This window comes from Elaeis guineensis, chromosome 6 (genome assembly GCF_000442705.2).
Source record: "Elaeis guineensis isolate ETL-2024a chromosome 6, EG11, whole genome shotgun sequence".
NCBI lineage: Eukaryota > Viridiplantae > Streptophyta > Magnoliopsida > Arecales > Arecaceae > Elaeis > Elaeis guineensis.
Genome location: NC_025998.2, coordinates 31,726,781 through 31,752,978, shown reverse-complemented (window position 1 = coordinate 31,752,978; position 26,198 = coordinate 31,726,781). Strand labels below are relative to the sequence as shown.

Here is a 26,198-nt window from a genome sequence, read left to right as displayed (position 1 = left end):
ATTTCTTAATCGTCTAAGCATCAGTCGTCAACTGAAATGTAGTTCCCCTTTTAGTATGTGTTCTATGCAACCACAGTGCTCAAAAGGTTGATTTAGTGCACTAGATACGGTCATCCAAGCTGCCATGTAAATGTAGTGATAAGCTCCATTAACTCTCATGAAGATATTTGATCTACCATCTTTAAACTTCTTATATACTAAAAATTATGTAATTTCAATGATCTACTATCTTTAAACTTCTTATACACCAAAAATTATGCAATTTGTAGACCCAGCCTGTTGCATTAAATGTCTAAGAAACAATTTAAATAACACAAAATAATTTCATTGTATGTATGTATGTATGTATATATGTATGTATGTAGTGATACAAGGTGTAAAAGGAGGATACTTACATCCACCACAAAAATCAATAACTGAAATTACCAAGTCAAAATCTAAGCTGTTAGACATAATCTAAAGCACCCAAATGTTTGTGTAAAAAATGTGCCTTGCATATCCTAGTCTCTGCTTCAACTATCCCAAAAAAACAGAATATATTATTTTAATAAAAATATATTTAGGAAAATGTGATACATAAGCAAGATGTTTTTAGACTACGATTTGATTTGCCCTATATAGACATTTTAAACTTTATACCGTACACTAATAGTTCAGATTCTGTGTTTGCAACTTAGATTATTAGATTTGCGATGGGTGTAAAGTCTGTGTTTTCGCACGTGATGTGTGCGTATCAACACCTACACGAACAAGAACAATGCTGCCTCTCCCTCTCCAAGGTATCGCTCTGTACAATATACGCTGTTTCAGTAATCCTAAAAGATGGGATCACAGCCATTCATCAAAAAACCACACGTGCATATAAGAGTCAGCACAATCCTAAACTAGTTACCATATCGCAGAACGCAACTCGCAATGCTTCTCTAGAACTTCCAGGGCCATATAATGACAGATAAAGCATAACAGCCATGCATCACAGGACAAAACTTCAACATTATATAGCAGAAATGACACTAAAAGCCTATAATATGACTGAGTGCATATGTGGAGCTGAGAACAATTTTTTTTAGATAGAACTGTAAAAGTGCCATAGAAAAAGAAAGGTCTCAAAGGACCCCCCATTTATGCATTAAATTGTATCTCATATAATACACACAATGTATCAGTTGCTGCAAGAGAGTGCGGATGGTTACGGAATCCCTATTTTTCTTTTTTCTGGTATATAAAGAAACATGCTCTATAGCCCAAAACTGGATTTTGCTCTTTACCCTCTATTTTTCTTACTTTTACTATATTGAATTATTTATAGTTTTAATGTTGTTTTCTATTACAACTAAAGTATGTTTTGTAGGTGGCAAGTGTATTTCAACTTTGGATAGGAGCGGAGTGCATGCTGCAAAGCAGCATCTACTCTTGATCCTTCTTGGAACAATGTGTCATACAAAAGGCAAACGAACTGGGATAGTTCCTCTTCATTGTCATCCGTCAGGTTCAAGGGGTGGTCACTACCTTTCTCCACATCGCTGTCTTCCCAATCACTCGCAGGACTGGCTGGCTCTGGCTCTTCATCCTCAGCCTCTTCATCCCCAATAACAAATTTTCCACTCTCCCAACCATTATATTCAGCTGTCCCATGGAATAACACAGACTGCGGATCAGGAGGTTCAAGCGATGATGAAACAACAGCTTTGGCACCTGAATCCAGGAAAGCCTTCACCAGGCTATTAGCAGGTCCATACTTTCCAGTGCAAATAATAATTCTGTCTCTCCATGCTCCAACCTGGAAAAAATTTCCGAAAGTTCAGGAGCATGCTTCATAAGAAAGAGGACTGCAGATAAATGAACATGTAAACCTTAAAAATAGACAATTTTTGAGCTCATATACCGGGGGAAAAATGAACTTTCTGTTGACACAAAAGTCATAGCAGAAGCTGATCTATGTAACAAAATGCCAAAAACTGATTTGTCCATGAACCCACTAATAAGTGTAACTTTCTGAAAAACTGAAAAGCAGAGCCATCCGCACTTCACCAGTTGCACCCGTGACATAGTTGTGTACCTTTGCTTTTAAATAATGAAAATTGTTCTCTTAAAGAAAACTCTAATTACCTTTACAACTATAATGAACCAATAACAATGCCATGGTCTCTTTTCCCTTGACTATATCCTTCTGCATCGCAGATGCCATGCTAATCTAGCGATGCACTTGTTTATGTCGTGACAATATTACCTTTTGGTAACCTTCTATGCGTCTCCTCAGCCTTGCTATCTAAACTCCATGGCCACCTGCCAGGCAAAAACTTAACCTAGAGTGGGAACTGGGAAGTCCTCTAATTCTGAAATCCCTTGCAGACCAACACACCCTCTCTGTAAACAAAATGAGTCCCCTGTATGCCACAAGGATTACAACCCTTCAACATTCATACCCATTGGTTTTACAATGATGGTAAGATGTAAATATAGTGTCATAATCACAAGAAAGTTTTTCAAAGCCAAATAGCTTCCAGTTCACATCTAGTTGCAATGTAACTGCAAATCTGTGTCTAAACATTCTAATTCCAAATGACAAATATGGTTCAATACTTTTCACACTAATAACTTTTCAGAGAACAAGATACCTAAAGAAAGAGTTCTTCAAATAATTATTTTAAATGATGGTAAAGATCAACAGTAATATCACTTGCCCTATAAGAGTTCCACTCCCATGATGCTTTAGCAGATATTCTAGTAAAACTCCTAGTCCATGGACTAAACCCTATTATTTTTCTTTCATTTTAAACCTTACTCATAAAAAATTATGTAACTAAGATTTCCTGGCAGTGGGAGAAAATCCTACTAAAATCAGAGCATTAAAATGGCAATTTCAAGGCCTACCATAACAAGAAGCTGAATTTTAATTGTCACAGCAGTCTATAGAAACCAACTGAATGAAAATAGTATTCATGTTCTTTTTTTTCCTGATTCTACCTGTCTTATCCACAAAAAACAACTCCAATAGTTGGGAAAACTTGATGGTCATAGTCACATCATAAAGGTGTGTTCAAGATGATATCCCATATTGCATGAGTTTACATAGCAACGGGTAACTTAGATCTTATTAGTCGCCAACTCAACACAGGTGTTTTGCAGGCCTTTCTCTTGCTTAAATATGCATTGGCCAGCAAGTCAACATCAATCAATAGAGTGTATGCATTGAAAATAGGTTGTAAAATCTGCTCAAGCCTTGCATGGAGCTTTCTCAGTTAAGAGATACGCTCCATCAACCTGATATTTGACAGTAAGTGTCTTGGATGATGATGATGAAAGGGTGTCGAGATGTCCCGCTGTAGAACTTTTGAATAATTTATATAAGATAATCCTTAGGAGATCCTACCTTATAGCAAGTACCTGTGACACATATATTACAAGTTTTAATTGCGCTAATTCTAGATTCTCAGATTGCTTAAGTTTCGAAGGAGGTCCCAGCCTCATCAGATATCAAATAGAAAACTTTTAGGGTTCATTGACATTCTTTTTGGGGCATGAAACTTACCCAGGAATCTGCACTTTCTCGGATAAGTGTTACTTCGGCAACATTTAGAAAATAATTCACCTACGTCCTTTTATGCATTAAAAAGTGGCTCCGGAATCTGTTACCATGGTCTTTTGCATTACAACTGTAACACAAAAAACAAATGAACCAACAATTTCCACAAGGTCATTGCGTACAAAGAACCACATATGGATCGTCAAGATCAGTCAATTCTGATTTGGAAACAGTAGAAGGGCACTCAGTTTTTTTGATTATGATTGCAGTACTTCTACAAAGCTTTAATAAATTGCAAAGTGCAAAGATCAGATACACATCAATTGCTTGCTCTCAAAAGAGTAAGAAAATGTGGAAGGCTTCTGACACAGTATTCTGACCTTTTGAGCAATAGAATGAGACTAAGAAAACCCACAGAAATTTAATGCTTTGTTCTCTTTAACTTCCTACTCTATTTTTTGATGGAACTTATTTCCCAAGTGTTTGATTTGACCAATCAAAAGTGGCAGCATATCAAATAACTATCCAATATTTACCATAGCAATCAGCACAATGACAAGGTATGCGATTTCTACAATTCAAGAAGGTAGAGTACTATGAATTGTAATCCTCACCATCCAGCGAACATCCTCAGATGTCAAGTGAACAGAAGGAACTGTCCTTCGAAACATAAATGCACTAATTTCTTGGTTATCCTCCATCACCTTAATCATAAAATTGAAAATTATACATCATTAACAGCCTAGTAAAGGCAAAAAAATAATATAGAAGAAACTGAAAAAATAAAAAACATACTTGTGTTTGCCGTCCGATATAACGATGGACGATCCCTCCAACTTGAAACCAGGGCCATCGTGCAATCAAATCAGTGACAGATGAAAAATTTGTTAGTGAATAAGCATCTTTTCTGTTATGCCCTCGCATCATTGATGACAAGCTCAGCTTAACACTCTGAAGAAATAAATCTGCAAGCTCACCAGGTTCCGCAACCACAAACACGTCATTCTGCCAACTGATAGAAAGATAACCATGTCAGGTTACAACAAGATTGAAAAGTAAGCAAACCAAAGATGCGTGCTATGATATACGAAAGAAAGAAGGGCAATATTAGACCTTAATATTGAACCTGTCGAGTCATTTTGAAGAGCCAGATGAATTATGCCTACTTGGGGCAAATTCTGTAATTTATCGTGTAATGCACGAACATGTATAGAGGGTTGCCTAGACAATAATGGAGATGTTGGTGGTGATCCTGGTGCCTTCACATTTGCATGACCATCCAGGCTAAGTGGTGGAACTAAATCAATCCGATTTGCTCGCTGAGGACCAAATTCAGGACTATATAGAAGTGGACTTGATGGAAAGCTTCCAGTAAACAATGGTGATGTAAATGGTGAAGGAAATGCAGTTGCTGGCTTGGAAAATCCTGATGCTCGATTCAGAAGAGATAATCTAATGCCATTCCGAGCACAAAAGGTCTCAAGAGAACGAGCATGATGAATAGTCCTTCCAGAATCAGGACTGTATGAAGATTCCACAAGTAGTACCATGCGCCTCCAGCCTAATGAAGGGCTGTTTTCATCGAGCCCTGCAGGAACAGACTCATCAGACTCCAACTTATGAAAGACCAGAATCAGTTTCAGTTTAAAGACACTCGAGCAACAGAGAAGATTCTGATATAATAGAAACCTGAGTTTGATGGTTTTGATTTAGAAAATTGATGATTCTTCAATTTCTCCATTAATTTTTCTTCACCATGGTATCTTGGAACTAGTCGCTCACAGAGGTTCTTGAAAGACTGAGAATTTTTCTGAATGTACTCCTCAGTTGAAGCTTCCAGCTTAAGCCAAATGGCGGGATCAGTCTCATCTAGTTCCATTCCACATCGCTCATCAACTGTCAATATGAAACAATAACTTACAAGTCAACAAGAGCACAAAAAGGCTTCCTTGAAATTAGCTGATATTATCCAGGTTAATCACACATTAGAAGTCTAGACTCTTCAACTCATGCACACAAATTTCTCAGTTAATGAATCACCTGGGTTAAATCGAAAATAATGCATTTGAGGAAGCATCGGCATCAAAGTGTCCATTGCTTCCTCCGCTCGCTCCACCGAGCATGCACTCTCAATCAAGACTTGTCCTGTATCTAGATAACGCCAACCACCTTTACGAGCCTAAACATTGCCAGTAAAAAAAGAGTTTAAGAACATGATGAATTTATATAACATGTGTTCATCAATGTAATGCAAATCAACATTCAAGTCTCCAATAAGAATATAGAAAATGGAATTTATATTGGTGGTAATGTTTTTTAAATTGCCATACAACACCTTCAGATTACAATTCTCATACATTTGTAGCAAGCTACCAGTATGACATTAATTATTCAGTAGTCAATAATTTTCATATCATCTTGCCAGTCTACATGGTGGGTTATCCAGTGGTTAATTGCAAATACACAGGCAACAAGGTCAGACAGCCAAGAAGGGACATTGAGCAAAGAGTCCAACTTACCTTGGTTGGAACTGAACCACATCCTATTGAAACTATACAATCAATTTGTGTATCAGGCCATAAAAGTTGTGCTTCTCTTATAGCAAAGATAGTTGGATTGTTTGCTACAATAGCTCCATCTTGCCAACGATTTACATCTGAAAGAAATTGAAGTAAAGAATAACAAAATTGCCACAAATTACTAAGTTTCCAGAGAAGGTCAACTACATGCACATGATTTAAAAGAATCCAAGGCAAGATCAAGTAGTTACAAGGCTAGGAATGATTACCATCCGAGTAATCATCAAGATAATATGGAGCAGCAGATGACGCTCTTATAGCTTGCCATATATGATGCTTGCAGCTTCCAATAAAAGCACTACGCCGGATACCAATTTGAGCACCAGGGGCAGATGTTCCAATTGCACTAATTGCAGGACTCTCAGCCATTCCTGAAGGGAACTCTGGGGTGCCGCCGGATACTAGAAGACATGCAGAAACTATTATTTGCCAATTCAGCATTCACACGGGGAGAGAGAGAGAGAAGGGGGGGGGGGGGGGAGGGGGAGGGAAATCTAATTCCCATGCTGCATATATCAGATCATGTAAACCATGATAGTTAAGGAGGAAAAAGATTATCATGAGCATCCAGACAAGCATTTTTGTGAGAGATCTTTCAGCTATTGCATTATAAGAAAAATTCTAACCACAAGGTAGATCAATCATTCCATGAAAACAACTTCAGAATACATTTTCTGTAACAAGGTAGCTGGATGACCATAAAGATATGAAAGATAACATTATGCATGAAGAGATTGTTCCCAAAGATGAGCACACATGTAAGAAGCATCTTTTATCAGTGTAGTAGGTTATTAATGCGCATACGAACTAGCATGGAACATACTGCAAATAGACAAACCTGATAGTTTCGGAACAGAAATGGTTGAGCTGGCATAACGCTGACCAGGGTTGAGACTACAAAAACCTTTGGGATGCCCTTCACAGCAGACTCTATTAAGAGGTCACCATCTTCATCAGCACACATCTCTTTCAGTAACCTTTCAAATTGATCTGCACTGTGCTGCAAGAAAGCACTTTGAGTAAGGTCCTGAAGAACAGAAATAAATCAGACAAAATGGTTCAAATTTCCTTACTTTGGACCCATGCACAACTACTCTAAAGCTTAGTGATGAACTTTTGTAAAGTTGATCGAATTTCTCTCTCCAGGTAGTAGCTTCATCTTTAGGGATAGGCTCCGCAAATACGAGCTTTCCTGAGAAAGAAAACAGCACTTAAGCAAGGGTGTGATACTTAGAAAAATGAACATGACATAACTTTGACGGTCACAGTCAAGACTCTTCACCTAGTTTTTTGTATATTTCTTCACATTGATCTAAGGTCATTTGTTTAATGCCAAGAGCTACTGCAAGCATACCACCCGTGGATGTACCACAGATCAGGTCAAACATTTCATGAATACGCTTTCCAGTTCCTTGTTCAATTTGTTTAAGGATCTGAACTGTTGCCAAACCCTTCATTCCACCCCCATCCATTGATAGTATACGTAGCCCTTGCTTCCCAACCAGCTTTCCTCTTACCGCTCGACGCAAATTCTCATTTTCTCCTGAGATGAGGACAACAGAAGACAGAGATTAATTTAATGACAAAATGATATAAACAGAACCATGATTAAAAAAATAACATACCAAGAATTGCCAAAGCACGTCCAGCAGCCTTGTTCACACGTGGCTCTGGTGTGACTGTCAGGCGTAGAAGAAGTTCACGCAAGCTTTCAGATTGAGCTAGGGTGCGACGATTCTCCAAACAGAAAGCTAAATTGCCAACTGCAAATAAAGATAGGCGTTGCACCTGATAAAAGAACAGATTGTATAATGCATGTAATTGTGGCAAAACTGAGAAAGCAATTGACCAACAAGAATCTTATCTCTGGGTTATCTTGCCTCTATGTTCTTGTGTGCACACAGTGCTTTAAGTGATTTCAGTACATCTTTGGTCAACATCTTTTGAGCAACACTATCAGAGGCAAAAGCCAAGGTGACCACGACTTGCAATACAGATATCAACTCTTCTTGGTCAACTGATCTCAGAACTGATTCAAGAGGTTGCATTACGTCAGATTTAATCAACTGCATTGCCAGAGAAACATCCGCTGCCAGTGAAGAAAGAGCAGAACATGCTTGTTCAACCTGCAACATGTGGTAACCATTGTAAAAGAGATGATCAAATTGAGAACTGGAGTTAAAGACTCCATTATGGTTTCTTGAAAGAATTTGCAGCTACATACCACATGGCGATTGTCACTGCTTATCATACTTATGAGCTGCCTTATAGCATTTTCTTCTTTGCTAACAGCCATATGATTGCTATGATCTTGCATAATCTTGGCTAGCGCAGATGCCAGCAAAGGATGATGGCATGAAGAAAACCGGAAGATAAGAGAGAAGAAGGCACTAAGCTTGTGTCTAGATGCAGTGAAATAGGAACTGTTATCTGTCTGAAATGACCAAAGGCAGTTATAACCATTACATAATTCAAAAGGCTAGCACAAGACTTGTAAAGTTGCAGGAGAGCTATACCTCAATTTGCACGGTTACAGATTTTAGATTCTCAGTTGCCTCAATTCTGATATTAGCAAGGGATAAATGTCGAAGATTGTGCAATGGCAAAATTTCTGGAAGAAACTCAAGAGGATTGCCAAACAATCTCAGAACACGAAGCTCTGCCATAGCCCTGCCATATAACTGAAGAGAAATGTTAAGGCTAAGAATATCTCAGAGCAATTTGGAATGAAGAAGGTAAAGGCTTATCAAGACAACTGATAATCGAATGACCTGAAATCCAGAAGTGGGCGGACAAGTTTGTTATGTTCCAGTGATAACTCTACCAGCATAACACACTGCCTAAGCTCAACTGCTCAAAACACAAAAGTTTGTGGTTCAATTAGGTTAGCAAGTTTTGCAACTTGAATGTGCAGTTTTTTTTTTTTTTTTTCAGTTTCTGTACCATTGTAAATAGTATAATCCAACAATCTATGGATGAAATAGTCTTAGGTACAGGTCCTAGAAGATTCAAACTTACCAGGGACAGAAACCAACATGTTATGATCAACTCGTAACACTTTCAGAGTTCTCAATTCACCAAGTTCTGGTGGCAAAAGTGTTAGCTTATTGTTATCAAGGTATAGTCTCTCAAGTAGTGGCAGTCGTGTTAACTCTACTGGAAGGACCTGTTGTTTCCATAAGAACATTTCATGGTAAGCACCACATCATAGCATAAAGATAATACTGCAAAGCTCTATTAATCTATCAGCAATACAATTGAGATCTACAACAGCACCATACCACAAGAAACTCAGAAAGCACATCAGATGATCTCAACACCTTCATAATATAAAGAGATAAAAATGTAAACAACAACTAGGACAAATCAAGTAAATGTAAAATTTACAAGACAATAACCAGAATTTATAATGTGACAATGATTATCAATAGTAAAATAAAATTAAATTAAAAAGAAACTAAACAAAGATATAAAGTGTAAGAGCACCACATGAAAGAGTGGTCACAAAATTTTTTACCTAAAGTGTCTGAAAAATCAGTTATATCCACATTCATAGAACATGCTTATCAAGAAATACTATGAAGCTTATATTCATATTCTCAAAACATGACTATAAGTAATGAGATTCTCTCATCTCATCAATTTGCAGAAATTTTACCCATTTGCCCTCAAGGAGTCCATTTTACTTTGGCAATAATACACCTTAACCTTTTCTTCTTCACCCACCAATTTTTATTTTCAAAATAGCAAGAAACAGATGTTGGATATGCCAACATAGCATATACTAATCACACGTTAACCTTGTATATGACATTGGTTTCCATCTCCTTTTAAACTTGGTGCCTCCAGAAGAGTCTCTCACCTTTTTGGGTATGTGTTTAAGAAGTTGGTGATGTTTTTAACATGATTAAAAATTAGCTTGGTGATGGACAGTGTAGTCAGTTTTGGGAGATGCATTGGTTGTTGAACTCCTTGGCAAATCAATTTCCAATGCTATTTATAATTGAAAAGAAGATGATAATCAATGCTAATGCTCATTCTCAATTGGATAGTGGGGGGTGGTCTCAAGTTTCAAAGGAAATTTCATAGGGAGCTTAATAAGCAACTAGGTAAATTGATTCAGGCTTATCTAATTATCATTTGAAGGGCAAACAGGTTATGAATGGCAAAATTTGGAGATGGAGTTCTCCATGGATCTTTACATTCAGATCTTTATACAGTTTCTTAATTCATAAAAGATATACATCATTGCAACCTAAAAAATTAAAAAAGTATACATATTCATAAAATATACATGTTTCAATCCCAATTAAAAATTGTCATGAACGTGCATGCCATCCAGTGAGCCACAATGAAGAAAAAAAAATGCTAAAGGGTGCAAACAGGAGGTGCTAGAGATCAGAGAACATAACCTACAGACCAGATCATTTACAATCTTTAATGGCAGGTCCCATAATTGAAAAAAATTTGAAAAAATCATCTAGTTGGTAAATGGTTAATCCATCCACACTCACATCCTCATTGACATGAGCTAACAATAATAATGATATCAACACGATGCGCCATTAGCTCTCATGTCTCATGATTCTATGCCCATATTATGACTCTGCAAGGTCATGTTGTTGATCTCATTAGCCTAAAGCTGCATGCAGCCGCATATTTGTTGAAGCATTGTCTTGGGACATCAAGCAGGCGGGAGGTCACCAATGTCTCCTATAGCTATTTGGCTCCTCTCTTCTGAACATCATTACAGACTCATAGTCATATTTCTATTATCCCATTCTAATGTGCTTGATGGAGATACAGATGGGTCGCACCTTTGGTTATCAAGAAAGATAAATATTGTGTCACTGAAGTAGGTGGATAAAGTAGACCCAGATTCATCAGATTTGAAATAATCCATCACCAAATCCAAACCCAAGATTGTCTGAGACCACCCTCTTCTCTTCAATGTAAGCATCACATACACCACGAATCCACCCAATTGTGATAAATAGAATGTTGTTCAGAATGTTAGCGAGCCTTTTCCAGAAGTGAACAATGCTTGTGAGATTGGTGCCACCTTATCCAACACAGACATTTCAAATATTTATGAGTTTCTTGAGTCAAGAAGCTCCCATATTTTCAACAGAGATGTAAACCACCACATATTTATAGTCTACTAGGCAAAATCCCAATCTCCAATCCATCATGAGTTTGAATGTCAATGAAAATGTGCCATACTTCATTTGTAAACAATTATTTGGCTAGCAAGCACATTGTGTAATCATATGTTGCAAGAGAGGGCCATTGTCTAGTTTACACAGTATGCTACCGGATCCAAAGATCATGAGTTTGAATGTCAATGAAAATGTGCCATACTTCATTTGTAAACAATTATTTGGCTAGCAAGTACATTGTGTAATCATATGTTGCAAAAGAGGGCCATTGTCTAGTTTACACAGTATGCTACCGGATCCAAAGGTGGACCATTGCATTTATATAACATTCATAGCATCTGCTCCTTATGTTATAAAGGCAATATAAAAAGCATAAATATTATCACTGTGGAGAGTGATTGATAACTGATCTGAGAATATGGTGTGTAATTCAGAGATGGAGCCTATAAGGAGTCAAGAGGCCAGCTCAACAGTAAAAGTAAGGCACCTTAACTGTCCTCAATTGGTTTATTTGAGCAATTATTATGTTGATTCCTTGGATCTTTTATCAGCTACAAATCTTATATGGACAACAGGAAGAGAATCATGAAACAAATTGGGAAGAAGCAAAAATTAACATCTAATATTCTAACGAACGTCGCATGATAATAGCAGAAAAAAAATGATAGGTTGAGGTCTTTGAATCACATATAAAATCCCGGTGCAATCTGATTTTGAAATCCAAAAAAAAAAAAAGTTCAAGAGCGCACCATACGAAATCACGAATCTATTAATAAACATAAGATCAAACGAAGCAAATGAACCAAAGAAGTCAAAGATCGAAACTTTGAAGACCTAACAACAGCAGCCTCACCGACAAGCCACAGCCACCCAGGTTCAGAACCTTAAGGCTCTTCCAGTGATCCGCAAGCCTTGGAGAGTCTTCCCCGGACCCCAGAGCTGCCAGATCTGACCTGATCAACCGCGTCAAAACGCCAATCCCATCACTCTGCTGCCCGGAATTCAGAACCTTCGTCATCTTCACCGATCTCAAAGGCTCCCGCCGCTTCACGACCTTCATGTCCACTTTGATCCATCCCTCCTCATCCTGTTGGAGATCTAGGACAACAGTGTCCTGCGGCAGGGGGAGGGCGACCATGAGCTGGGATTGGAGGCGGAGAGCGACCTGGTCCTCGTCCTCGCCGGCCGACCAGTCGAGATCGATCCGGAATCCCAATCCCGCGGAGGAAGGAGGCGGTGAGGGCAACGAGGACGCGGTGGGACGGCGGTGGTGGGGAAGAAGGGGGGGAGGGGTTATCGGCATTGTCGTCGGATTCGCCATAGTCCAGGGCGAGATGGAAGGTCTCGGAAAGCCGCTTCCACCCCAAACCCCATGACATGGCCTCGGGGTGGATGGAATTCTAGGGTTTCTCCAAGAATGGGATCGTGGTTAGGGGTGAGATTTTCGGGCGGGGAGGATGGGCGAAGCGGTGGGAGACAAAGATGCGTCGAGTCGGTCGGAGTTTCTGAAAGACGTAAAGAGGGAAGGAACACCGCAGGCTTTTCTAGTTTAGTTTTCTACCCGGTGCATCTCATCTCCTGGTCACAGCCCTCGGAATCGGTAAAAACTATAGTCACGCGGGTATTTGGCACGAGGGACGCAGGATCTTCGTCCAAGCGATGAAGTTGCAATACCAATGAAGCACGTATCATCCTTCCAAAAAAACATCAGGTCCGCTTAGTCATGCGAAAAGTCTATACATGTACTCCATGGAACTTACACATCTAATACTATCCAATCCCAAGCATACACATTGATACTCCATGCAACCTGCACATCTAATACCATCCAATCTCTCAAATACACAATGTTTCTCTATCTTATTATATTTTGAGATTCGCTTTCAACTTTCTTCTTTCTTTTTCTTTCTGGGCATCTAAAGTAGCGCTTAAATCAGATCGAATATGGATTGAATACCAGCATATCTATATTCATATTTATTTTTTCTGACGAGTAAAAATACAGATATGGATATTTTTGAGATGCAAAAATTCATATCCATATTTATTTTAAATAGATATAGATACAATTCGAATACTGAAAGTATATATATAATTACAGATATAACTTAGATAATCAAACTTTATAATTACTGAATCAAAGATATTATTAAATAAATGATAAATCAAATTAATAACAATTTATGTAGTTGTATTTTTTAAAAAATTAATAAATACTATATAAAATTATATTTGATTATATGTCGATTCGGATATGGATTGGATAATTATCTATCTATATCCATATCTTTTTTTTTTTATAGATATGGATACGGATACGGATATTAGTCAAATTCTTAAATTTTTATCCATATCCGGATTATTCGGATACAAAAATGAATCTGGAGGATAATATCCATACTACTTTCACCCCTAACCTGAGGACGAGTTAAGTCTTTTACGATCGTGCTTATTAGAAAAAGATCGAATTTAGCCAGATTATCATACTTTGAGCCGAGATCATCGTGGAACTGCATATAAGAGGAAAACAGTATTCTCATGCACCACGATCTAAACAAGGTTTATTTCTAACTGTCTAAGAATGTAATTTATAATTTTATTAAAAATTACTATTAGTTATCTATCAAATTTAATTTGATTGCATAAAACTAAATTTTACTTGATTTTTATAGAGTTAGAAAGCTTTAATTCTATCATTTAAAAGTTGTTCGTAAGATTCAGTCTTTTAAGAAACTTATTTTGCTTTGAAAATATGCAAATACGAATTTCTGTAACTATAAAAATTGTACAAAAATTCTCTCTCTCAAAAAAAAAAAATTGTACAGAAATTTTCTATAGATTTAAAATCTTTGCAGAATTTTTTTGCAGTTTTAAAATCTATGCAAGAAATTTTTTGCAGATTTAAAAATGTGTGCAGAAATTTGTTGCAGGTTTAAATCCAAGAAGCTTTCTGCAACTTTAAATTATGTGCAAACTGATTTTTTGTGGGATTTAAATTCTGTGCATAATTTTTCTACATCTTTAAATGCTGTAGAAATTTTCTAAATCCTTAAAATTATGCAAAAATTATTGCTACTTTTAGAAACTGTGTATATTATTAATTATTTTTCAAATTACCTATTGATGCTACTTTAAAAATGTGCAGAAATCATAAAGTTTTTTTACTTGTTGCATTTCTTAGTATAATTATTTAATTTTGTTGTTCTTTATTGCATTTATTTCTAAATCTGGTGTTGTATTATTGAAAGCTATTAATTAGCACTCAAATATATAAGGCTAAATCCCATGAAACTTATGTTTGGCATAGTAGATTTGGTCTTGTGAATTTTGATTGGATTTATCATATGACTAACTTAAACATAATTCTCCTTATCTAAAATTAACTACCAGATATCTTTTCCTTCTCAGCAGTGCTGCCATAGCTTGAAAATCTTCCAGGCAAATCCTTAAATCTTGGAGCACCATGGAGACTGAATTGATTACTCTATATAACATCTATATTGAAGTAGAGTGGATTAAAAATTTTATCTCAAAGCTATCTTTGATATTTAAGCCAGTCCTGGCCATATCAATCTATTGTGATAATAAGGTCATAATAGAACCAACAAATCAAAAGAATAATGTAATTTTCTTAAAATTTATCAAGTTTGAGAAAAATTTGGCAGATCAATTAACCAAGAATTTATCTAGAAGTGGAGTCGTAGAATCATCGAGGGGGATATAGCTTAAGCCCACTATTTGGTCACTAATAGTGCACACCCAATTTTGTGATTGAAGATCCCATGAAAGAGGTTTAATATGATAGAAACGAAATTGATTGAGTGATTATATCAGAGCATATATTACAAGTATATCTCCTTCGATACTTATAATAAGTGCTTTTATCAGTGACAAAGTAAATTTGGAAAGTTAAGTTATGCTCTTAATGAGTCTAGGATAGGAATTTGTAGGATATTAGGTTACAAATATTCTTGGAGGACTAACTTATGTGAGAATTATTGTATAGGCTATGACTAATTGAAAAATCAAGATACTAAATGCAAGGACTTTTAATAGTACCAACCATATTAAGATCCACTTATTCTATACCATATGTGTGTGATAAGTAGCACTTTAAATCAAAGGGTCTAGTTTAAGGTCTAATCTATATGGTTTCTTTAGATGGATGATATGAATACTAACTAAGGTTTAAGTCCATAGGACACCTTATTTATTGCATAATATAAGTTGCCCAGATATTCTTCTTTATACTTTTTCAAAAATTTAAATCTTTTGTGAAAAATTATTGGAGTTTTAATTTTTTAAAAAAAGATTTAAATTTTTATCCCCTAAATTTTACTTGGTTTAATACTTTAAAATATTTTTTTCTCAAATGCCTCTTTCCGAAGAGTCGAGAATATTGGTTTTTGAAGAGATGTAGTGTCTCTAAAATACCATGTATCTTCAAAAACATCACATCTAGTCACTCGGATAGAGTCTATAAATAGGCTTCTCTAGGATATTTTAGATAGAATTTACACATCCAATACTATCGGATCTCTATATACATACTGATTGTTATCCAGATAGATAACCCAAGAGGGGGGAAGGGTGAACTAGATTTTTAAAATTTAAAATAAGTATGTGCTCAACTAATGCTTGGCAAGGTGAATCTGCAATAGAAGTAATAGATTAAAATAGTAAAAATGAAAAAGTAAATGAGAGTAAGATGAAAAGTAGCTAGAGCACAAGCAAACACATGATTTTCTAGTAGTTTGATGCCAAACTTAGTATCTATATCTACATATCTTTTATAGAAATTCTACTATAATCTCTATAAGATTACAACATGATTATTTTACTCAGACTCACCATTAAACCTAATTGATTTTTCAATGAAATTCAACTAAAATCACTTTCCCAAGCCACTCGTAGGCTTGAACAAATAATACCAACCAATTCAAAGCTTGGATGGGCCTTTCCTTAAGTTTCAAACCTAGTTGAAACTTATTATAATAGAAAATGATTCAATATTGATGCACACAAATCACACCTCCCAAAGAGCAAATAACAAAGCCATTGAAGCTGGAGTAGATGTTTGAGGAAACTTGGCAATTAATGTACCCTTTTTTTTTGTTTGAATGCTCTGAAAACTCAAGAGTAGGATGATTACGAAGTAAATACTTTCTTTTGAGTGAACTCTTAGTGTTTCTTGGGTTTCCTTTTGTTTTCCTTCTTCTCTTGCTTCTTCAATATATTTGGCATGCTTTTATAACTCTTAGAAGGTCTGAAAATTGATTTTTGACCATTGTGAGTTTGAAACTAGCGTTGGAGTTGTTTTGCCTATTTCTATAGTTTTTGTAGAGCTAACCGTTAAAGTTGTCAGGCACAATAGAGTCGACTCATAGCAACTTGAGGTTGACTCAGACTGATATGGGTTCGACTTGAGAGTATATTGATTTTGGCACCTCTTTGTCTTGTCTTGAGAGAGTTGACTCCACTAAATTTGGTGTTAACTCAAAGTATACTCGAGTTGGCTCAGAGTCTAAGAGAATCGACTCAAAAATAGACTAAAAAATAGTACTCTCTATCTTGATCCAAAAGAGTTCTCACAAAAACTTGAGGTTGACTTGCAGTTTTGTGCCACTTAAGAAGTTGCATATTAGAGTCGTCTCATTGAAATTTGGAGTCAACTCTCAAGTTTCAACTTCATTTTTCTTACAACGTAGCTTCTCAAACTTGCATCCCATGGCCTCAAATTCTTATAATTATTTTGATATTCTTTGATCAAGCTAGCCTCCTAAAAATCTCCTCAACATACACTTTAATAAACCATTAGTTCCATCATATACTCAAATATTTTGCATCCATCAAAATTATTTCTTGGGACAACCATCTTTCTTTTTTTTATATGACAAAATATTGAGTATAAGCAAGAGATAATCATATAATGTAAGCCATCATAATGATTGAATTCCAGCTTAACTAGCAATATAAGCATACCAAGGCAGGTATTAAAGTATGTAATAAGTTCAGAAAATGATTAAAGTTTTGAACATTGCAGGGTTGTGCCTTTCTGCCTTTATCAAAGCATTACAATTTGAATATTTTAAGTTATTTTAGCTTAATGATGAGAATGTATCATGAGGTATAAGAGTATGTTTATAGGTTCGAGACATCAACATGCTAGCAGATGATTAAGCATCTTGCATTGTTGTTTCTTTTAATGGAATTAGGAGCATGATTTAAAAAGCATGTATCAAGATGTTATGAAATGTATCGAATTAATTTATCCATATCAGAGCATGTACTTAACTGTTCTGCATCAGAACATGCATGTTTTTGGGGTTGAGAACTTGAGTATTAGAGCAAGGTTAAGCAGCAAGATTAAGTATCAGAGCATGTAATGAATATCTGAGTAAAGCTATAATAATGGTATAAATTTAGTTGCTGTTAGGTGTTGCTTATACTCAACCATAAGTTAAGTTTATTTTCTCCTTACTCCTCCATTTGTCATTATGCAAAAGGTAAGAAGTGAAAGTAATGCAAGCTCGTGAGGTACAGTAAATTGTAAGCTGAAAGGTAATCTTTTGATTAATAATTTGTATTGTCTTTACAAGTATATATCACTCAAAATGAATGTATTGTGTATAAAATAACAATCAATAGAGTACATCGAGATACACATGTAAGAGTACTAAAGACTACTTAAATAGTACATATGATAAATAAGCAACATATAGACAAATAGCCTAGCCCTAGTCCGAGGGCAACTTTATATAAGTGGATGTACTCACCCTAGAGGAGGAATGTCCACCTGTCTTGCTCCTGATCCTACTTGAAGGCCCAATTGTAGGTGTAGAGAAACCTATGTCCAAGTAGCATAAGTCTTAAAAGATGGTCTAAGGGTAGGCTGACTAGGTTGGATCAACTGTTGGGTAGAAGATCTAGGGGGTGAAGCATGCATCTAGCTCTTGTCTCTAACTGTCAACGATGAAGCGACTCCAACTAGGAGACCAGGTGAACCATCGCTATCAGGAGGGAGGTGATGCATGTCTATTGAGAAATGGTTAATCCTTTGATCTCAGACTAAATCTATGCCACTTTTAAGTCAATCCTCCCCCTCAATCTGGTGGCTTCTCGAGTGAGATTAAATAAGTATATCAGCAACTCGTTCTTTGACCCCATCTCACGGATCCTCTGGTCAATGGAGAAATGCTCATGCTCCAAGAACTCAAAATCAATCTTTCTCCTGATGGTGATGAATTTCGTGGATAAGGGAACTTAGGACGGTGATAGTTGTGGTGGAGAGGGCTCCTTCCTTGTCTTTGTGGTGCCGAAGCTTATTTTGCTCCTTAGTCCTTCATCCATATGCTTCAAAGCCCTAGTTCGCTTCAAGCAGTACACCCAATTACTTCCTCAGAGCCATGGACATACAAATTGAGGGTTTTGGAAGAAGAATTGCTGGAAGGAAGGCTCAAAAATGGTGGATGAAATGTTTGGAGGGACCATTGGGATAAATAATGGAGTAGGGATATGAGACCGGAGGTCGGGATGGCTCAATTTTAAAAACTAGGCCTCAACATGGGGGTTGACTCGAACTTCACTATGAGTCAACTTCTGCAGACATAGATTCTGCAAGTCCACTCACATTGATTATGAGTTGACTCCATTTTTATCTTAAACTAGCTTATAACCTCATATGATGCATGGGATGTAATTTTTTTAAACCAATATTTAATTTTTATTTATCTTGTGAAGGTCTGAGCTGTGGGATATCAGAGAAGGAAGTCCGATGAAGATACCTCTATTTTAATATATATATATGCATATATATATATATATATATGTATGTATGTATGTATGTATGTATGTATATGTATATATATATATATATATATTGTTGCTCCTAGATTGATTTTGATGATTACAAAGCAGATTGAAGGGATACAAATAATTTTAAAAATGAAAAAGTCCTTATGCTCTTCAAGGGCAAAATCGTAATTTCACTAAAATCCTGATTTGATAGTATCATTTGGTAGAACAAATGATTTGAAATCTATTGGTGAAAATTTTATTGTGTTTGGACTTATATTTTTGAAGTTATGAAGGTTTGAAGTGCATGAGTCGACTCATGAGTCAACTCATGGCACTATGAGCTGATTGGCACGCAAAAATTCTCCTTGGCACGCTAGTTTTCTGGCTTGGCATGACCTGTGAGTCGACTCATGAGTCGACCCATAAGGCATGAGTCGACTCATGAGTCGACCCCTGCTAATTTGAGCCAAGAATTTCCAGAAATGCATTATCTGGTTTTTGCAACAGAGGTCGACTCATGAGTCGACTCCTGAAGCATGAGTCGACTCATGAGTCGACCCCTGCGACGGAAATTGTCAGCAACGGCTATTTTTTTTGCCCGTTTTAATTGCCATTTATGCTTCCTAAAAATCCTCTAACGGCTCTTTATCTACCTAAATTGTTTTCTCTTGCTTCTAATGCTACAAAATGCTTAAAATGGTGAAAGAAATTGTAGATTAAATAGCGGATTAAATGTGAAATTAAAAACGAGAAGAACAGAAGGGAGGATCCAAAATCTGCACGAAAAAGCCTGAGATCAACGAAAAATCCAAAGAGAAAAAGAGAGAGGATCCACAATATACCAGAGAGATTGTGAAAGAGAAAAGCAAGATCTTTCAAGGAGAGAATTCTTCACGCCTATTGTTTCAACCTTGATCTAGAGATTGTTCAAAGCTTTCAAGAGATCTTCAATCAACAATCAACCTCTTCTCAAGCATTCAAGCGTTCATCCACTTTGAGAAAATCTGAAAAAGGAGTTCTTCATTTGAGTAAAGCTTTTATTGTTATATTTGCTCATTTAAGGAGCTGTTATTGTATTAATCTGTGCTCTAAATTTTCTAACTCTTTGTGAGTATTTGTTCTTATTTTTAGAGGATTCCAAAACAAGGAAAGGTTGATCCGAACCTGAAATCGGAGTGTTTTGGGTTTACTTGTACCCGGGAAACAAGTGATCTAGCTTGGGATAGCTAGTGTCGAAGTTTCCGACGTCTTGTATTCTAGCTTGGGATAGCTAGTGTCGGAGTTTCCGACGTCTTGTATTCTAGCTTGGGATAGCTAGTGTCGGAGTTTCTGACGTTTTTATTCGGGTTGAATACAAAGGATAGTGGATTAAAATTTCCAAGTGGGATCTTGGGGAGTGGATGTAGGTGCAAGGTTAGCACCGAACCACTATAAATCCTTGTGTTTGTGGTGTGCTTTATCGCTTTATCTTATTTCTTTATTATATCCTTGCAATACTGCTTTAGTTAATTAATATTGATTTAAAGCCATTGTTTTGTTCTTCATAAGTTATCTGTTGGGCTTAAAATTTTAGAAACTCAATTCACCCCCCCTCTTGGGTTGCATAGCTGGGCAACAAGTGGTATCAGAGCCAGTGCTCTAGCCCTTCTTTGATCTAACAATCAAAGAGCCAAAGATCTATGGCAACCCATGTTGGAACTTCTCTAGCCGAGGGGCAATCAACAAACCGACCTCCACTTTTCAATGGGTCTAATTACACCTATTGGAAAGCTCGGATGAAGATTTTCATACAAGCACTCGACTATGATATGTGGAGTATCATAGTGAATGGTCCTCACACACCCACCAAGAATATAGATGGTAAGGAGTCAACCAAACCCGAGAAAGAATGGGATGAGGTTGACAAGAAATTGGCACAATTAAATGCCAAAGCCATGAATGTTCTTTATTGTGCACTAGATGCTAGTGAATTTAATCGCATTTCTACTTGTGCATCTGCTAAAGAAATATGGAATAGATTAGAAGTCACCCATGAGGGAACAAATCAAGTAAAAGAGTCTAAAATAAACATGCTTATACATAAATATGAATTGTTCAAAATAGAGCATGATGAGTCCATAACTGTTATGTTTACTCGTTTTACTGATATAATCAATGGTTTAAAGAGTCTTGGCAAATCTTATACTAACAGTGAACTTGTAAGGAAGATTCTCAGGTCACTGCCAAGAACTTGGGAAGCCAAGGTGACTGCCATCCAAGAAGCAAAGGACTTGAACACTCTACCTCTAGAAGAGCTTCTTGGATCCTTGATGACTCATGAACTTAGCATGATGCAACATCAAGAGGATGAAGTCAAAAAGAAAAGAACCATTGCCCTCAAATCCACAACTTCACCTGATTATGAAACAGATGACTCTGAAGATGAAGATCAGGATGAGGAGATGGCTCTCATCACCCGGAAATTTAAGAAATTTCTAAGAAAAAGGAAACAGGGGATGAGAAAGAAATTCACAAAAGGGGATCAAAGCAAAGAAAAGGAGAAAGATCAAACCCCTATATGCTACGAGTGCAAGAAGCCAGGACATTTCAGATCCGAATGTCCACTATTGAAGAAAGGTCCAAAGAAGTTCAAAAAGAAGGCAATGATGGCGACCTGGAGTGCGAGTGATGACTCAAGCTCCGACGAGGAAACCTCAACAGAACAAGCCAATCTGTGCCTGATGGCACATGAAAATGAGGTAACTTCTGAATCCACTAGTGAATTTACTTTTGAAGAATTGCATGAAGCATTCTATGATTCAATTGATGAATTAAAGAAACTAGAGAAGAAAAACAAAGAGCTGAAATTGGAAAATCAGTCCTTAGTGAAACAAGCTGAAAATCTTTCAATTAAAAAATTCACCTTGATTCAAAAAAATCAAAACTTAAAGGATGAAATGAACAAGCTGAAATCTATAGTAGATAAGTTCACCTTAAGTTCAAACAAGCTAAATATGATCCTTGATAATCAGAAAGCTATATATGATAAGGCTGGACTTGGTTATAAACCCCTAAAGAAACAAAAATTTTGAAGGATATTTATGCAAATTATTCAAGCAAAAGTCTACAAATATTACTTGTTTTAAATGTGGAAGAATAGGACATAAATCATACACATGTCTTATTAACAAATATGCAAACACAAAGAAAATATGGGTTCCAAAAGGAACCATTCTGACTAACCTGAAAGGACCCAAGAAAGCTTGGGTACCTAAGACAGAAACTTGATCTGTGCTTGCAGGTGTGTCTAGCATCCCAAGAAGGAAACAGGAAATGATATCTTGACAGCGGATGCTCGAGACACATGACTGGTGATGAATCACAATTCATCACGCTTGATGCTAAGGATGGAGGGATGGTCACCTTTGGAGATAATGGCAAAGGAAAGATCATCAGGATAGGTAACATTGGTATCACTCCCTCCAAATACATTGAGAATGTTTTACTAGTTAAAGGTTTAAAGCATAACTTACTTAGCATTAGTCAATTCTGTGATAAAGGGTATAAAGTAAATTTTGAATCATCTGTTTGCATTGTGACAAGTCCTATTAACGATGGCATTAAATTTATAGGACATAGGCATGGCAATGTTTATATGGTAGACTTGAATGATTTAACTAAATTAGACATGCAATGCCTAGTTTCCTTAAGTGCTAAAATAAATGAGACTAGTTGGCTGTGGCATCGTAGACTTGCACATATTAGCATGCATTCTCTTTCAAAATTAATTAAAAAGGATTTAGTTCTCGATTTGCCAAAACTGAATTTTGAAAAGGATAGAATTTGTGATGCATGCCAATTAGGCAAACAAACTAGAGTTTCATTTAAATCCAAAAGCACTATTTCAACTTCTAGACCTTTAGAGCTCTTACATATGGATTTATTTGGACCAACTAGAACCACTAGTCTAGGAGGAAAATGATATGGATTTATAATAATTGATGATTACTCTCGTTTTACTTGGGTTTTTTTTTTAGCTCACAAAAATGAAACTTTTCAAATTTTCACTAAATTTCATCGAAAAGTCACTAATGAAAAAGGAATTTCAATTCAAAATATTAGAAGTGATCATGGAACAGAATTTAAAAATCATGACTTTAAAAATTTTTGTGATAAAAATGGAATTGGCCATAACTTCTCTGCTCCTAGGACACCTCAACAAAATGGGGTAGTTGAAAGGAAAAATAGAACCTTAGAAGAAATGGCCCGTACCATGCTTTGTGAAAGCAACCTTCCAAGATATTTTTGGGCGGAAGCTATTAACACAGCATGTTACATTTTAAATCGTGCTTTAATTAGACAATTTTTAAAGAAAACCCCCTATGAACTTTGGAAAGGAAGAAAACCAAATATTGCATATTTTCATGTTTTTGGTTGCCGATGTTTTGTATTAAATAATGGCAAAGAAAAACTTGGTAAATTTGATGCAAAATCAGATGAAGCAATCCTTCTAGGTTACTCCTCCACTAGTAAAGCATTTAGAGTGTTCAACAAAAGAACTTTAGTAGTTGAGGAGTCCATACATGTTGTCTTTGATGAATCTAACGATCTTCCTTCAAGGAAGAATGAGGGTGTTGATGATGCAGATCCACTAATAGAAGGTATGAAGGAGATCACTCTGAAAGACTCAGCAACTCCAGAAGACAAGGATCAAGAAGTCAAACAAAATGAGAAAGGTGAAGAAATTCAAGAACAACCTCAAGGTACAAATGACTTACCCAAAGAATGGAGGTATGTTCACAACCACCCTAAGAAGTTAATAATTGGTGATCCTATGCATGGGGTAAAAACCCGTTCTTCACTTAGAGATGTACTTAATCATTGTGCTTTTGTATCTCAACTTGAACCTAAAACTTTTGAAGAGGCTGAAAATGATCATAACTGGATTAATGCTATGCAAGAGGAACTTAATCAATTTGAAAGAAATAATGTTTGGACCTTAGTAACAAGACCTAAAGATTATTCAATAATTGGCACAAAATGGGTCTTTAGAAACAAATTAGATGAGCATGGAAATGTAATTAGAAATAAAGCAAGACTGGTTGCTAAGGGATATAATCAAGAAGAAGGAATTGATTTTGATGAAACCTTTGCACCTGTTGCTAGATTAGAAGCCATTAGACTTCTACTTGCTTATGCTTGCTTTATGAAATTCAAACTATTTCAAATGGATGTTAAAAGTATATTTTTAAATGGATATATTTCTGAAGAAGTATATGTAGAACAACCCCCTGGATTTGAAGATCATGCTTTTCCCAATCATGTCTTTAGATTAAATAAAGCTTTATATGGTCTAAAACAAGCACCTAGAGCATGGTATGAAAGGCTAAGCAAATTTCTACTAAATAATGGTTTCTCAAGAGGCAATGTGGATACAACTCTATTTATTAAAAGAAATCAAAATGATATGCTAATTATACAAATTTATGTTGATGACATAATTTTTGGGTCTACTAATGAATCCCTTTGTCAAGACTTTGCTAAGCTTATGCAGGGAGAGTTCGAGATGAGCATGATGGGAGAACTCACCTTCTTTCTCGGACTCCAAATCAAACAATCAAAAGAGGGAATCTCCATCACCCAAAGCAAGTACACCAAGGAACTACTTAAAAGATTTGGAATGGAGAACTGCAAACCAATTGGCACACCAATGAGTCCCTCATGTAAGCTTGACAAGGATGATGAAGGTAAAAGCGTAGACTTGAAATACTATAGAGGTATGATTGGCTCATTATTATATTTAACTGCAAGTAGGCCTAATATCATGTTTAGTGTTGCTTATGTGCAAGATATCAATCTAATCCTAAGGAATCTCATTTGAATGCTGTTAAAAGAATCCTTAGATACTTAAATGGTACACAAACTATAGGGTTATGGTACTCTAAGGACTCACAAATTAATTTGTTAGGATATTCTGATGCTGATTTTGCTGGATGTAAATTAGATAGAAAAAGCACAAGTGGAACTTGCCAATTTCTTGGAGTAAATCTAATCTCATGGTTAGCAAGAAATAAAATTCGGTGGCACTGTCTACGGCTGAGGCCGAATACATTGCAGCCGGAAGTTGTGTGCTCAAATCTTGTGGATTAAGCAACAACTCAAAGATTTGAAATCAAACTTAATGAAACACCAATAAAAAGTGATAATACAAGTGCCATAAATCTATCTAAAAATTCAATACAACACTCAAGATCTAAACATATTGAAATAAGACATCATTTCATAAGAGAACATATTCAAAACAAAAATATAATTCTTGAATATGTTAGCACTGAAAATCAATTAGCCGATATCTTTACAAAGGCCCTTAGTGAGGATAGATTCTGTGAAATTAGGAGAAATCTAGGAATTCTAGATCCATTTGTCTGAAATTTCTCAATTTCCAAAGAATAGATGTCAAAAACTCTTAGAGCTCAATTTTCAATATCTATCCTGGTCCCAAAAGCTCAGATTTATCACTCTAAAAACTTATCTTGAGCAAAATTCCTACTCCCAAAATTTCGAATTTTTCTGGAATTTATTTGCATTTTTCCTGAATTTCTGAACTTCATGAGTCGACCCCCATGAGTCGACTCAATGGCAAACTTGTAAATCCCACAAACTTCCCACGGCTCATTGTTTTTTAAACGGGAACCCTGTTTTTGAGACGACTCATCTTCCCATCATCTTCTTCCGAAAGCCGTCCTCTCCAACTCTTCTTGCTCCAAATCCAAGGATCAATTCTGAGGCAATTCTCCCTCCTCCTCCCACCAAAAATCGCCTCCTTGGAAAAGAGATTTCTGTGCTTTCTCGCTTTGCTTGGCGCGGTTGGAACGTGCCCTAGCACTTTACTGAACTTCCAAAATCCACTTCTTTTCTCCACCAAAATCCTTTGTCACTCTCTTGTGATCCCTCCTCCACTGAATTCAAGTCTTCTTGTCTGCTATTTTTTTTTTTTTGGATATGGCTCCAAAGATGAAACTTCCCCAAAGAAGGAAATCAATCCGAGAGCCTGAGGAAATTGTCTGAAAGAAAAGGCATGCTCAGTCTTCCAGTGTTTCCGATCCAGTTTCAGTACCTGCTCAAGGTCCCTCCCAATCCTCCATAAGCCCCAGTGTA

At 36.4% G+C, this 26,198-nt stretch overlaps 1 protein-coding gene and 1 pseudogene across 1 annotated transcript; one reads left to right on the top strand and one right to left on the bottom strand.

Moving 5' to 3' along the window:
• Positions 1-1,111: 1,111 nt before the first annotated feature.
• On the bottom strand, positions 1,112-12,779 carry LOC105046884 (phospholipase A I). Its single transcript, XM_073259448.1, is given in 19 exon segments — positions 1,112-1,780; positions 4,141-4,230; positions 4,322-4,538; positions 4,640-5,114; positions 5,216-5,422; positions 5,567-5,705; positions 6,046-6,182; positions 6,315-6,506; positions 6,940-7,105; positions 7,179-7,297; positions 7,388-7,648; positions 7,731-7,893; positions 7,986-8,231; positions 8,330-8,539; positions 8,622-8,775; positions 8,877-8,955; positions 9,124-9,271; positions 12,118-12,526; positions 12,528-12,779. Coding segments are annotated over 19 exon segments (3,975 nt in total). The 5' UTR covers positions 12,644-12,779; the 3' UTR covers positions 1,112-1,333.
• LOC140850914 (phospholipase A I-like) overlaps positions 12,682-26,198 on the top strand; it is a 33,002-nt pseudogene continuing 19,485 nt past the window's right edge.